Genomic DNA, 16,638 nt, shown 5'->3' on the forward strand with positions numbered 1-16,638 from the left:
TCACATTTCTACAGTTACGATATGTGTTGGTTGCTACTCACATTTCTGCAGTGGCGATATGTTTAATTTTATTTGCTTTTTAAAAATATGTTCGTCTGTCTATCCCTCAATTATCCACATTTTGCATCTGGAGCAAAACTATAAACCATTCAAGATATCTCTACAAATGTGATAGACATATTAGATTAGTGATATAAATTGGTAGACACTAAATTTGTGACATAGGTGAGCTTGCTGCTATAAAACAAATCATTCAGTTTCAATATTTCCAATTTTTGCGTCGAATTTTGTGTCATTAAGATAATGGTCCTAATATTTAACCTACACTCACAAAGAACTATAAACTATGTATTAGTTGTTTATAGAATAATAAAAAAATCAGTGATTATGGTCAGATAGACAATGAACTTGATTTTTGACAAGGTCAGCAACAAAACATAATTTTACATAACCCATAGCATATAATGAATAAAAACTAACAAACAAAGAAAATTAAATATACATAACATCTCATTAACAAAATGAAAAATGTATGCAACACAGTTTTATTTTAACAATTAGTCAAACGTACATGTGATAAAAATGACATAAGATGAAATCTTATGAATGACACAAAGTATACATGTAACAATATAATACTTATTTACACGTGAAAGTACATCTGCAATTTGATTGTCTTTCTCTTGATGTGCCTGGTGTCAATATTGTATTCCTGCAACATCAAAAAACCCATCTTAATAGTCTCTGATTTATGTTGTTCATCTTGCCAATGAAAGTAAGGGGTGTGTGATAACTAAACACAATAATAGGTGAAGGAGCTGAACTAATACAGACTTCAAAGTTTTGCTAAACCAGCATCAAAAGCCAAACATTCTTCTTCATTACGGAATAAGTTCTCTGTTGCTTATTTAATTGTTTCGAAATATAGTACACTAGATGATCTACGACATTTTTATTTTCTTGAATCAATACTGCACAATCCCTACATCACTTGCATCAACATACATTTTAAATGATTGTCTGAAATTTGACGCTGAAAGTATGTACTGTTAAGTATGGCTTTTAACTTATCATAAGCTTTCTGACATTTTTCAGACCAATACAACTTGGTTTTAGTACTTATAAAATTTGTCAGTGGTTCAGCAATTATGGAAGGACTGGAGCAAAATTTCAAACGTCCAGCGATACACAAAAATCGCATTGGTTGCCTTTTACAGATACGCTTAGGGAATTAAGAGATAGCCTTGACCAAAGCACATATAAGTAGAACTTTTCCGTGTCCCACGATGTGTCCTAGAAGTATAACACGGCAAACTGTTGGATAAATTAAGTTTCAAATTTGCAACACTGAATCTGTAAAAATAAATTAACGAATCGTCTCCAAGTGATCTTTCCAAGTGATATTGTTGATGATGACATCATCGATATACACATCACACTTATCTAGACCAGATATAATTATGTTCATTAAACACTTGAAAGTACAAGTCAAACCTTTCATCCTAAATGACATTACTTTGTATTGATGAAGCCCATCCAGTGTTACGAATGCCGATATTTCCTTTGCCCTTTCCGTCAGTGGAATTTGCAAGAATCGTTTGAAAAGGTCAAACTTGGTGACCTATTTTACATTTCCAATTTTATCATAGTCATCTATTCGTGGCAATGGAAATCAATGCTTTATTCACACTGTTCACTTTTCTGTAATCAGTGCACATGCGGAAAGTATTATCCGGTTTAGGTTCTATGAAATTTAGATGATGTGTCACATATCACACTAGGGAACTTGTTTCCAAGTTCAAAGTTACGAGTTAATATTTTGTGTTTGCCAGCGCACTTTCCTTTTTACTGTATAGCAGTGCTGTCCAACCCGCGGCCCGCGGGCTGATTTTAAATATCCCGCCAGAGCTCGAGCATCTATATAGTCGTTGCTTTTCAGTTTTCTGCTGCGGCCCTCGGCTTCAAGAAAAACATTTTTCAGTGGCCCATGGTGTCAAAAAGGTTGGACAGCACTGCTGTATAGCTTTCGAGCAGTCAGAGATTAGAGGATAACACTTACTATATTTTACACATCATAATCAGCAGGAGAGTTGAGGCCCTTGTCTTCAAAGTGATGAGTCAGTATTCTGGGTGTCGGTCTCATTTTTCGTTTGCTCTGTAACTTGACATAACTGAATGAAACTTGGTACATTTTTATATTGTCACTAGAATATATGTTACATATTACATTTTGAGTTCCATATGTACGTGAAGATCTCAGTTCAGTGTTTCGGGGAGGATGTATGGGTGTTTTGCTTTATATGCCACTAATGATTTTCCTGCAATTTAATGCCAATTTGGTGTCATTTCCTGGTTTTTATAAGCTGTTTTGGTTCCCCGTGACCTATGGAGCCCGGGGCATCCGCCCCGACAGCCCCCATCCCGGTTAGTACGATACTGCTGCTGTCATCTACTTTATCGTGTGCATATTTATATGTAAGCATATACGTGTAACGTATTTGTGTGCACGCGTGTATACATGCATGTGTTTGGCTCTAGAGCTACTTTACTCTTGTTATTTTTGGAATGCAATGTGATGTCCAGTCTTACGGAGTTTACATTATGATTTCATCTCGAAGCAGAACTCCACATTTAGCTGATGATAACTATTATGTATATAGTTATAACATTGTATCAAGTATTTGTTTCAAATGTAAAATCACTGCACCGTTTCTCCAGATGTATGCCAGAATTAACCAGCAAATTTATCTCATTCACAAGAAACTTGAAAGCATGTTTTCATCCATTTTTGTCTTTATCTTGTTTGCACTTATCTCCCGCTAAGCACAAAGTAACAGTGTTGTGCAATCAGAATCTTACATATGACTTGTCCGTATTTTTTCATCGCAGGGAATACTTCCAATGGAGAACAGCTTCAACATAATAAAATCCCTAATAATAATGGATAACTCATTAACAAAGTATAGAATCTCCATCCGGGTATTCAACACTCGTTCAATGTTCTGCTTTAAAGAGATGAAAATCAACATCGCAAATACATCTCGAAGTATGTTTTATGAGCAATCAAATGCAATTGTTGTCTTACCACTTATCAAGAATACTCATCTCGTTTTACTTACTCTTTGAAACAAATCCAGGACTTAACGATGTTTATTAAATTTCTTTGCTTCATTAAAATATCACTAGCATCCGATAGAAACTTAATTACTTGGAGAGTAAGGCTGAAATTTTTTTCAATTTAATGCTTTAGTGATACATTCAAATTTTAGCATCTCCGATGAGCGTTTTGAAATTGAAATTGACGTCTCGAGGGCGTGTTAATCCCTCCGAGCGTCTTATTACGTTACGGACTGTATCCAACGAGTACGTGATTCGATTCCCACTCATTTTAAAACTAATATTGTCGCCTGGGGCTTTATTGCACGAAAGTACGGCATAACTAAAATGCACACTCTATGTGCATCAACGCGTGAGAGACAAGGCTATCTCTCCTTTCCTCACGATCAGTTAATTATCTTACCAATGGTGAGAACTAGTCGCGAGTGCCCATTAGGCGTATACGACTGTAAGTAAAGTAAAGCAAAGAAAGAAAGAAAGAATAGTCATAGCATTAATTGTCAATCAGAGACGAATAACAGCAAGTGAACTTAGCAAATTGAAAGGTTACAGGAAGTAGCAGATGCTGTGGTGAACTTAAAACAACTGCTGGAGCAAGTCGAGGCCCAGTGGTATACTTTAAGCCGAGTGAGAGGAGAAGTGGCTTCTCTACATAGAACCAAGGCTCTCATTAAAGTAATGATAAAAGAGGAATTAGTTTGTGTTCTGACAAAATTAATACCAAAATCTTTATGGCAGTGCAAACCTACATAAAGTTATCAAAACGATTTTCAAACGAACAAACATGTCACAGCCACCTAAGTGCATACATACCAACCTTATTATACTACTAAATGATCTTTGAAATAATTATATATACTAGAACTGATAAAGTATAATTTTATTTTTGTATTTGATTTATCTACTTTAAGCCGGTAGACAATTATTGATTGTTAGAATTTCTCTGCAATAGGGGAGACAATTTTGAACAAGCTTTGAGCTATCTACAGAATCTCCTTATATATTATTTTGGTATAAATCATACATAAAAATGTTTTTTTTTTTTGTTAAATAGTGTTTAAAAAAAACACACAAAAAACAAACAACAACAACACACTCAATAACAACAAAATAAACCCAAAACAAAAACAAATTTAAAAAAAAAAAAACAAAACAAAACACCCCAACCCATCACCCCAAAAAACAACAACAATAAAAAAAAATTAAAAAAGAAAATATATAAAAATGATAAACAACTAAAACAAAACTACATAAAAAATTATCACCATAAACTTTTAACCCGAAAACAAAAAAACAACGTAATATTTAAGCTATGGACAATTTTAACTTAGTGTTTCCCTTTTGTCCACCAAGTGTCCTCCGGCATGTTAACCCACGGGCTACGTTAATTATCGTTTGTCCCCTGAGTGCCGAATACAACTATTTGGTACTGCAAACAAGTGATAATACAAATAAAAAAACAACTGACTGTAGAAAATAATTTTAATTTTATAAAACTTGTCTCTGTAGCTGGTGCTGCTGATACTCGGATGACAGACCGCAGATGTTGCAACCGCATGACTATACGGAATAGAGTGTAGAGCTTCTTATTAGAGCGACCGCATTCTACAAAATGACCCGGAAGTTGCTTTTGAACCTTGCATTGCAAGACTAAAGATGGGGGTGCTAAGCAAAGTAACGATGCGACATTCGGCAGCAGCCACAGGAATCGCTGTTGTGGCCTACTTTGTATACAGAAACGCAACGAAAAACAAACTGAGGTGAAATATTTTGATTTTAAATAACTGAATAGATTTTCGAATTTGGTTATGTTGCTTGCTTTATAGTTCGAGCTTCCTCTAACCCTTGACAATCACATTTTTAAATATTTGGATATTTATGTTGGGGTGTAGGGTCAGAGCCCATTCCCTATGGAAAAGTCGCGTGACTACACCTCTGATGTCATTGACATGCTGGTTGCGAGATTTGTGTAATCATGTGACTCGGGATGCAAATGGCCAGATCCAGGTCAAATTTCAGCAACCACATACTTTCGTCAGGTCTGTCAGCGGATTAAAGACATGGCGAATGCTATGCTCACAATTTCTGAGAAAATAAATCATATTCCTATCGATTTTATATAGGTATATCTCGATGAAGGGTCATTCAAGTTTTGCTTGTCCAGCTAGTAAACGGCATCCCCATGCCGACACTTTTCGATAGGGAATGGACTCTGACCCTACACTTCAACATAATTATCCAAATATAAAAAATGGGGTGACATGGGTCAGAGAAAACTCGGACTACTTGCTTTTCTGAACTATGTACAAAGTCATTTTAGGGTGGGGGTGTTTGATGATAGGCAATGACCGCAAATATTGTGCATAATTTTATGGGTTTAAAGAATTAAAAATTCTAAGCATGAATTGACCGATTCTGGCTATCTCTTATTAATGAATGATGATTATTTAATTCCGTCTGCACTTTAGTTGGAATGCAGTTGTGTGTGTGTGTGATTTGGATTTTTAACATGGCTTTAACAATTTTTCAGTCATATCGCTACGATGTCTGCAGTGAGGCAGTTTTTATTTTTAGTGATGTCAAGCACTGGGGCATCATGCTGCAGAACATGTAGCATGATGTCCCACCCAGTCACATTATCCTGACACCAGGCCGACCAGTCCTAACACTAACCTCTTAATGCTGAGTGCCATGCGAAGCAGCTGTTAGTACCATTTTTGCAAGTCTTTGGTATGACTTGGCTGGGGATCGAACCTACGACCTCCCACACCTGAGTGGAACACAGTTATTCATTACAAAGAAAATTAGGAGTATTCGTCCATGAATCAAGGGATGTGGGAGGATCTAACCAGTGCATAGAAACGCCAGAACACAATGAAAACACCGAAACGCAATATCATATATATACCATAGCTGGAAATAGTGAAATTTATGACATTCTTGAAAGAAAATAACATTTACTATTAATAGTGTCTAATACATCAGTTTAATGTTTAATCTATTATAATAAATACATATTAGTAATTGTTTATTAATAATTCCAGGATGTATGAACTTTGTGAAAATCAGCAATTTAAATAGCTGTACATTGTAAGTATAACTATCAAGAATTATGCACTGACAATTATTTTAATGATCTGAATACAAAGATACATGCAAAAATGGCATGTCAAACCATTTTCATATTTATTTTGGAATTTACATCACAACAAATACACAGTTTTCCTTTTATGACAGCTTTATATTATTGTTTAATGCAAAAATTAATAATTGAAATAATTATTCCAACCACAGAGATATAAAATAAAAAGAGAACAAAGAAACACACACTATTTAGAGCTGTTAGGCAGCATAGAGGGTGAACAGACCATTCTAAGGAGCAGTCCATTTTTAAAAATTAAGCTTCCCCGAAAATGAAAATACAAGCATCAATAACGCTAAACTGAGACCTTTACAGAGAGGGTGAGGGGCGCCGAGTGGTCTAAAGCACTGTCCGTTACGGATCACTGCCATCTCACCTATGTCTGTGTGGGTTCATGTCTCATATTCTGCTAATGTGTTTAGGTGAGAAAACTTGCCAGTAGCTTCTCGTGGGTCGGTGGTTCTTTACGGGGTTTTCCTGGGTTCTTCCTCCACCATTAATACTGGCTGCCATGTATAGCCTATCATGTGCTGAAAAATGGCATTAAACCCTACAACAACAACAACAGAGAGGGTGAACATACCAAAATTTTAGACTGAAATAAAGCTTCCTACAGAAGGTGAAAAAATACAAGTGTCACTGAGACTTCTAACCGGGTTATTTTGTGTGTGCGTGACAAATATATTTACCTTGTTTGTCACACCATGTGTGTGAAAAAAAACATAGTGGTCAGATGGCTTAATTAAATCATTTTTATATCAATAATAATGCTAAAGATGGAATCCTGCACAACTAGACTAGCTCGACAGTGACTAGATGCATTTAAAAAATATCTGCCTGTTTGTGATTCTGTCAAGCAAAAATGGGTGATTGTGGAATTCTAAATTTGATTACAGGGATGTTATCTGCATTGATATGGTTGCATGTTATCCTCGAAGTTTTGTTGGAATCGGAGAGTGTTCTGAATAATTTTATTTAAGAGATTTGGACAGCCAACACAAAATGATCAGAGTTGCAATAAATGGACATTTACCAGATTTTGATTTAACTAGATTTGCATGTATTGGATTGTTTTCGTTTGTGGAAAATCTCCATCCGATTGTTTATGCTTGTTTTTGGTTGTCATTTTTCAGAAAAATGTTGGGTTCCAATAGTGCTATTACGATATATAATTGATGCTGAAATTTTAAAATCATTGAAGCTCAATGATGCAATAATATTGTATCATACATCATACACAGAAACAAGTCTGGTTACCAAAAACCCCTGACGACGCTGAGAAAACTATTCTTGACATAATCTCTGAGCATAATCCCGATTAAATTGATTATGAAAGTAAAATTGCAAAGGTTTTCGGCAGAAAAATAATCTGTAATTTATGTGATCATAAAAGACATTGCACAGATTAATCATTGACGATGCTGAACTCGATTTTTGTAATTGCTGATACAACAGAAAAAGGCACATTTATAAGCCGGAATAATGCTTAGTTATCAGATGGAACTATATTAGGTACAGCTGTTAGCTATATTGAACTTATTGTCGCATGGTATTTCTGCGATCCAGTGTATAATCCTATATCTACTATTAATATGTTTGAATCAGCTCACTATTGTCAAAATGGTTTTCAAAACCATATATGCCGCACATCAACTGTTTGATTGCTAATAAGTTGATATCTTTAAATGCTCTCATTTCTTGTACATGTTTTTTGATCATGTTCAAATTTCGTATTAAGAAGATTTATATTATAATTTTATTATTCATTATGTGATGCAGTGTATATAAACATGTATATATTAGAACATTACTTGTCCAGACGTCAAAATTGCTGAACAATTATTGCATTTTCTCCAATGTGTCACATACTGAAGAAAGTGTGTCAAACTGTTTTGAAAATTGAATTATTCTTGATTATGACTGGCTTAAGTTGGAAATTAGCAGATGCATTTAGGATAAACTAGCAGGGTTGGAACTACCGAGGGGTGTGGACTGTTGTCTTGTCTTATATTGGCCACAGGGATATCAAGTTAAAGGGGAAATTGCTGAAGACTGTAATGAGATTCAGATGAGTACTAAAGTTGCTAGAACTGATAGTTCACATGGAGCAGTGTGTGATGCCTGGCTTAGTGTTTTGAATAAAGCCTTTCCTTGAATTGACAAAAGTCAGTCTAACTTTAATTGGCAAACAAGATATATATCTCATTGGTGTAATGAATTTAGAAAATTAAACACGTTGACAACCTCTGGTTCATCTCTGGACATTTAGCCACTTCATGTATGCCCAGTATGCTTATAGAAGGTAGGTGGGACTGCCATTTTTACAAAACTAGGAGTCCTGGACCTCTAGTTGTAAAATGCTGTTGAGACCTCTGATACTGGTATAGAAATTGTAGTTCAGAATGATCCGATTCACAATATCCTCTAATATGTAAATTCCACATGTCCTGGAAATAATGTTAAATCCACATTTTTGTGATTCACAATATCCTCTAATATGTAAATTCCACATGTTCTGGAACTAATGTTAAATCCACATTTTTGTGATTCACAATATCCTCTAATATGTAAATTCCACATGTCCTGGAAATAATGTTAAATCCACATTTTTGTGATTCACAATATCCTATAAATGTCATTGTCAAATATCATCTGGTACAAAGTCCAAGAATTCATCACAATTCGTAAGGTTCTGAAATCCTCCATCTTTATCTACTGGTAGTCATTATAAATTGTGGTCCAGTCATTGTCTGATTCCATTTTGATTCTGCCTCATTGTCATTTATGGGTGCTGATGTACATACTAAGCTTGGGCTCTGAGTAACACATTCATCATTCAGTCTATGAAATCTCTTAAAGGCTTCAAATGAACGAGTGTCATTTATGCAGGAAGATCACATGAAGTTCGAATAACACCCTCTGTTACTCGGCACTGATCAAGTATCAAACTGACAGCTAGATTGGATGGTTGTAACATGGCATAAGAGAGGATAATTCCTTTACGAATCAAGGAATTAAAGGCAAACAATTATATGAAGTTGTAGAACTCTTCTTGGCACTGAACAGGTTTTAAAATGAAAACACAGTGAGTGATGCCTTTACAAGTCAATGGCTTATGGGGCTATGTGCATAAGTATAAGAATATATTTAACTGTAACATCTGTTTTTTCCTCAGTGGAAATGAAAATTAATCTGATGAGACATGAAGTCAGACGTATGATTGTGTTTGAGGTTATTGTATGAAATATTTAACATATTTGTCATTCACAATAAAATAATATTTAGGCAACAAAAAATCATTTTCATCATAATTTGGTAAATGCAAAGCATTTAAAATTGTCCAGAAGCTTGTTGCATTGTTTATAAATGATACGTTATATACCACATAATTTATACCTTATATACCCATTTGAATGTAGAATCGAACTGCGAACCACATAGACCCTAATCTGCCATCACATAATGAACCTACAGTTCAAGGTCTGCTTTTTCTACTGATTGGTCTTAACAAACTGCATTGACTCAGATTGGCTGGTGTGTTATGGTAAGGTAGATTTGGTTCTGTAAACTCTGCAGTTGCGCTCATCTTACTGGTGTCACAAATTTTTTTTTAAAGGAAAGTTCCAATAAATAAAACTTATATTAGCTGAGAATTATCCAATCATCAGTTTAAGTTTTAAAATCTGTCTGCTTCTCCCTTGAATAAAAAGTAATTGGCGGCAAATTAAATGACTGCCAAATCCTGTCTAATATTATTAAAATTAAAGTCCGTCAAGAGCAAGGAACAGACATGTTGTTAAAAAAAACAATTATTGTCAATGAAATCTTTATTTATCTATGGAACCTAGTTCACCCTGATGAAAGAAAGGGTGCCACATGATGATGTGGTGTCAGTACATGAGCTCTGTTTATTTATGTAATAGTTAGTACATGAACTCTATTTATGTAACCAATGTTTGGATACAAATCAGTACACACCCCATTAACTCTTTGAAAGTTAGTCTCCTTTATTGTGAAGAAGCCCCTAATTAACTCTTTGAAAGGTAGTCCCCTTTATTGTGAAGAAGCCCTTAAATTAACTCTTTGAAAGGTAGTCCCCTTTATTGTGAAGAAGCCCTTAATTAACTCTTTGAAAGGTCGTCTCCTTTATTGTGAAGAAGCCCCCCCCCCATCTCCCAGCAAATGGCTAGTATGTTTACCTGTCAACAAACAGGGACTCATTTACAGGTAGACATCAAAAGACAAGTTGATGGTTTGATTTAAAGGTAGATTTTGACTGGAGGTTGTCTTCAAAAAGGGCCAAATGGAAATTGATGATATGCATGAAAAATCCAGTTATACAACATTGAATGGAGACGGAATATTTACAGCATTTCCCAATCACATTTGTGCATCAAAGATGCACATCCTGAAAAATATGATGCACACTTTTTGTTGGACATAATTTGACCTCCAGTTCTGATACAAAGGGTTTTGTTAGACTCTCAGTCATACTCCTATGGGAAACACTAATTTAAATATCATAGTACAGTATTATGCTTTAGGGTACTGGGCACTGGCAAATGATTAACACTGATAGTAGTGCCCCTACCTCCTTCAGAAGCAGGGTACTAAAGTGATCTTATATCTCTGAATGGTGCAGTCAAGTATGTCAAGCACTCATGCGAGGTGGTGATGGCAGGATGGGGGGGGTGTTTTAAACATTTTCGCTTGTGTTTGTGACACAGCACACACACTATTACAGATCGAAGTGTCCTTAATTATTCTAAACAAAAGAAGTGCAGAATTGTATGCTAAATGTCCTTTAAACTTTTGAAGTGTAATAATCTAAAGAATAAGCCACCAGCTTTTTGTATAGTGTCTTATTAGATGAACATTATACGACAGAAAACAATTCTGTCTCAAGTTTTGTTAGAGGAGAGATGAACCACTGGTAGCCTTGTTGATCCATTGGCAACTATAGGGTAGATTTGTAGTTTTGATATATCCATATTTCATTTAAGGCTACAATGACATTGCTTCCATTTTGTCTTGTTCCTTGATAAGAACCAGGGTTTTCATAGAAAGTGTATCGCTCTACAGAGACTGTCCATACCAGATAATCAGAGCAGTCATTTTCCATGTCTTTTATTTTCCCTGTCTGTTTAAATATGCTTACATCTTGTTACAACCTTGATTTTTAGACTAGTTGATCAGTATTGTTTTATCTTTACAGGAGCTCAGAACCAGAAATCAAAGTTGTTATACATGAGGTGGGTACAGATTTCTTAGAAAATAATGCTTTGAAATAAAAGTTAATAAACTTTACTCACAATGATTGAGTTCATAGCATTCATTGCTAATGGTGTGTGCATGTGATTGGATTTTTAATGTAGCTTGTACAAACTGTCAGTCATACGATGTCTGCAGTGTGGCAGTTTATAGTGATATCTAGTACTGGGGCATCATGCCACAGACATGTAGCATGATGTCCCACCCATTCACATTATCCTGACACCAGGCTGACCAGTCCTAACACTAACCTCTTAATGCTGAGCACCTAGCCATTGCTAATAGTAGGGGTTTACTTAAAACGTGTCATATAAAAGTAATGGTACACTAATAAAATTAGGTTGATTGTGGTTTAAATTACTGCCTAATTTAAGTCCTAGTGCAAAGTGATTGAACTGCAGTGGAGCTAGATAATTTTGACCTACCTCACCATCATACCTTCATAGTATGTATTGGTGGGTTCAAATTTTCATATTTGTTTCTTTGAAATTACCTGCCTGTCATAATTAGTAGTAAAAATTTATGATGACATTCTTTGCTAATTTTCTGAAATTAAATTACACATTAATTCTATCACCATGAAATTTTACATTTATTTAGTCATTTACATTTTATCTTGATTTGACAGAAAGTGGAAAAGAAAGATAGAGCAGCCGTTGATGCTGTTTTCTGTAGGTAAGTATCTGAAAGAATGCAGTCAGTTGATATATTTTTATTTGTAGGACACACGAATGCTTCTCATTTGAACAAGTTTAGAAAATCCAGGACAAAAATTTAAAGGAATAACAAGTCCATGAAATGAGAGATTTGGATTAAAGTGACAGATAATATATTTTGATTGTGGCCAACATTTTAGCAGGTTTTTTTATGTTTGATATGTTAATTTTAAATAACTCTCCTAATTGCAGATAAGCCTATCGCGTTATGTTGTTAGTACTGGATTTTGTACATATAGCCAGGTTTTTTCACTTTGCTCCAGCTTGATAGAAATAGCATGGTTTGCACATATCTTGAAAACCCCTTGGATGTATTAGTCTTGAAAACCCCTTGGATGGACTAGTCTTGAAAACCTCTTGGATGTATTAGTCTTGAAAACCCCTTGGATGGACTAGTCTTAAAAAAAAACCTTAGATGTACTAGTCTTGAAAACCCCTTGGATGTATTAGTCTTGAAAACCCCTTGGATGGACTAGTCTTAAAAAAAAACCTTGGATGTACTAGTCTTGAAAACCCCTTGGATGGACTAGTCTTGAAAACCCTTGGATGTATTAGTCTTGAAAACCCCTTGGATGGACTAGTCTTGAAAACCCCTTGGATGGACTAGTCTTGAAAAACCTTTGAGAATTAGGAAAAGTGGAAAAAGCCTCACGAAGCATTATAAATGTGCTTTGACAGCACTTTAGTAACCCGTTAAATTTTGCTAATATTTAACTTATTAATATTAAGTGTTATGTTTTCCTATTTAATTATTTTGGGTGAAAACTGAGATTTAAATATTGTTTTAATAATCATTTATTCTTTAGAATACTTTCCACTGATCACATTAAGCCCTACAACCTCACAAATCCTGCCCTTCCTTATATGAATATTAATCTTTTCAGTCTAAATTATACAGACAAAGGGCAATAACTCTTGGTTATTACCTCCATGATACCTACAGATGGCACCAATTTTAAGCTTTCACTCATTAACTGACAACATCATACACTTCACCTCCTGAAATCCATAAAAAAGTTTGTGCTATTTTTTATTCCCTCCATTAATGATTTTGTTATATTCAGATGTATTGATGATTATTCTACAGGTTGTATACATTATTTTTTTTCCAATTTTGACTATAATTATGTGAATTTTTTTCACCTATGTGGTATTAGTTTGGGTTCTTCTCCAACTGCATGGCTCTATTTGGCTACATTGTAATAGAAAATATCGAAGTTTGTGTTTATACACACTGTCTGTTCATCACACTTGGTATTAACAAGTGTCTCTGGCATTCGTAATGCAGACTATGCATTTCTGTTGGATTTTTCTTTCTTTGTAATTTCAGAATCAACCATGAGAACTAAGTATTCTAAATGAGATAATTCAGAGCTAGTGAGAAATCTCATGTGTTGTGTCTTGAATGAACAATGGGCACATCGTCAGCTATGACCCCATAACATCTGGTGGAAAGGAGGAAGCTTCGCCATGTACACCATCTCTGGAGTTACAATTGCAACAAACAATAGAACTGATTTATTCTGGCCACTTTTTCCCTGTCCTTCATTTATATATTATAGTAAAAAATTTTGACACTTTGGGTGAGTTTCCACCAGATCGTAGGCAGCTCAAGTAATGTAAGTCCTTGTACATATCTAAGCACAGTCTTTTGGCCGATAAGTCTGAGTGCTTTGGGGTTAAGATGTGACTTGAATCTACCTGCACCCAAATTTTGATGCTGTGTCAGCTGCCTACTATAGCATCCAGCCATCCAGCTCTTGATCCATACCATCTAGCTGCATCACAGTTTTGATGCCATCTCAGCTGCCAACCTTTCAGTCCAGCCATCTGGCTCTTGATCCATACCATCTAGCCGCATCTCAGTTTTGATGCCATCTCAACTGCCAACCTTTTAGTCCAGCCATCCGGCTCTTGATCCATACCATCTAGCCGCATCTCAGTTTTGATGCCATCTCAGCTGCCAACCTTTTAGTCCAGCCATCCGGCTCTTGATCTATACCATCTAGCTGCATCTCAGTTTTGATGCCATTTCAGCTGCCAACCTTTCAGTCATTTGGATCCTTATCTATACTCTCTAATAACACCTCAGTTTTAATGTTGTCTCAGTTGCCAGCAGTGCTATCCAGACATCCGGCTCTCAATCCGTACGGTCTAGCAACACCTCAGTTTTGATGTCTTCTCATGTACCATCCAGCTCTCAGTCCATACCATTCATTGACTATATAGCTTCCATTACATATCATCCTCTGCATCATCAAGTAGAGCCCTGGAATGTTTACATTGCTGGGGATCCATCAATCTAACATTGCCATTACTCTGGCAGTATAGTTATCTAGACTGCCATCCTTATGTCTGATACCTGTCCTGGCTGTTTTTTATTTTTACAAGCCATCAATATTAATTTGTTTACTACATACTGTGGACACAGTTAACCATTTATTCATGGCGTACCCTCGTGGACAGTACTGTATCATGCTTAGAGACGATGACCATTCCTCATTTATGCCTCCCTTGGAATGTATTATTTATAATATTGCTCATGACCCATTCATGGTGACCCACTCATTGACTGGGGGGACAGTTAATTCTGGTGATGATTAATACTTGGATCCCACCATGGAGCTAAGTGAGACTAGCATTCAGGCAACAGTTTTTTATGGGGTATTGCCAAACTCATAATGTTTGTCTCCCAAGCTCTTCTACACTGGCATTCAGGGTCTAGGCCTGTCAATTTCAGTTTTCCCCCACAGTTTGGAAAAATCCAGGAAATTGCAGATAAACCTTCTGTTAGATCATTCATCCAGGCAATTCCAAATACTTGTTTTTTCCTGCTGAAAGTCAGCTACCAGTGTCTATGTACATGTGGTAACATAAGGCATTGGTTAAATAGTATTTGCTTCACTGGTTTTTTCCCCTGTATTTTCACAAAAATGAGTGAAAAACAGCTTTGACCTTACATTGCTTCTCAAATTCCACACCAAAGCATTGTCCCATACATTTGGGACCTACATAATTGCGTTTTTATGCCAAGTCTTCAATAAATTAATATTTAGACTTTGCTTTCTATGAATTGAATATTTTCCTTAATATATTTGCCCAGATGTTTACAAAAACAGACAGTCTAATTGAATGGTACTTCCAGACATGGCAATGTCCACCATTAATTCTCCCCAGCATGTTCACTTATGATTTCAAAATGATTTTATGAAGAAAATAATGCACACGCAGCAGTTAAATTCTTCAGATCACCTATTCTATTCTTATGACACAAATTGCTATTTACATACTATTGTCTAAGTTTCAAAACAAATTTGTATGTTATTTTATCAAATGATGACTTGTGGAAATCAGCCAGTGACAGTTGCTATAACCAATGACATATACAACACATATCTGCTATAACTTGCTTGGGAAAGGGTGTGTGTGTGTGTGTGATTTGGATTTTTAACGTAGCTTTAAAAGACTTTCAGTCATATCGCAATGATGTCTACAGTGTCACAGTTTATAGTGATTCTAGCACTGGGGCATCATGCCGCAGAACATGTAGCATGATGTCCCACCCAGTCACATTATCCTGAGACCAGGCCGACCAGTTCTAACACTAACCTATTAATGCTGAGTGCTAGTGAGGCAGCTGTTAGTACCATTTTTTTAGTCTTTGGTGTGACTTGGCCAAGGTTGAACCCACGACCTCCCGCATCCAAAGCTGATACTCTGACCACTTGGCCACTGGAGTGGTCAGGAAAGGGTTAATGGTCAAACAACTATCAAAACATAATGCATGTAAATGAGCCAGAGTTTGTTCTTTGGCACAATTGAAATTAACACCAGCTATTTGATGGCTTGATGCATACATTTTGCCTTGAGCTAGGCCGAAATCATAGCACCGGAAATAATCGGCTACGGCGAGGGAGCATCTGAAAGGTTATGGTCACGCAAATATGTACATATAAAAAATCATTGTTTAAGTCGCTGTCCCTTTCCTAACAGAAGAAGACGAAGTTTTCATTTTTAGGCGACTTAGTTGCCCACTCCGCCTGGTAGCGTGATCCCTGCTTGTTAACTTCTCCTAATGTTAATGTGATAGGGAAACATATTTGAAGGAGAAAGCAAATTTTTCAATGAAATTTTTTCTCCAAGAATACTTACCCTATCACTTTACTTTATGGTCACTTTATCCTCACATCCTCACCACTCTGTGAACATCCTGTTACATGATGTTCCACTCAGTTTAAAACTAGTGCCACCTATAGGTGGCAAAGTGAGGTAATGGTAAAGAGATATTGCCCATTATCTATATAATATAGGCAGGAAAGACTAATTTTTGTCTTAGGGAAAGCTGGATTGGGTAGGTTGTTGTTGTTGTTGTGGGGTTTAACGCCATTTTTC

General features: G+C 35.9%; 1 protein-coding gene across 1 annotated transcript in view; it reads left to right on the forward strand.

The window, feature by feature from the left end:
- Positions 1-4,716: 4,716 nt before the first annotated feature.
- Positions 4,717-16,638, forward strand: part of LOC149806676 (ATP-binding cassette sub-family D member 3-like) — a 118,455-nt gene continuing 106,533 nt past the window's right edge. Inside the window, exons 1-3 of the mRNA XM_089956392.1 lie at positions 4,717-4,877; positions 11,475-11,511; positions 12,159-12,205. Coding sequence (XP_089812518.1) covers positions 4,774-4,877; positions 11,475-11,511; positions 12,159-12,205 — 188 coding nt within the window. The 5' untranslated portion in view covers positions 4,717-4,773. The remainder of the gene's footprint in view (positions 4,878-11,474; positions 11,512-12,158; positions 12,206-16,638) is intronic.

This window comes from Sinohyriopsis cumingii, chromosome 1 (assembly GCF_028554795.1).
Source record: "Sinohyriopsis cumingii isolate HCF-2022 chromosome 1, ASM2855479v2, whole genome shotgun sequence".
Classification (NCBI taxonomy): Eukaryota; Metazoa; Mollusca; class Bivalvia; order Unionida; family Unionidae; genus Sinohyriopsis; species Sinohyriopsis cumingii.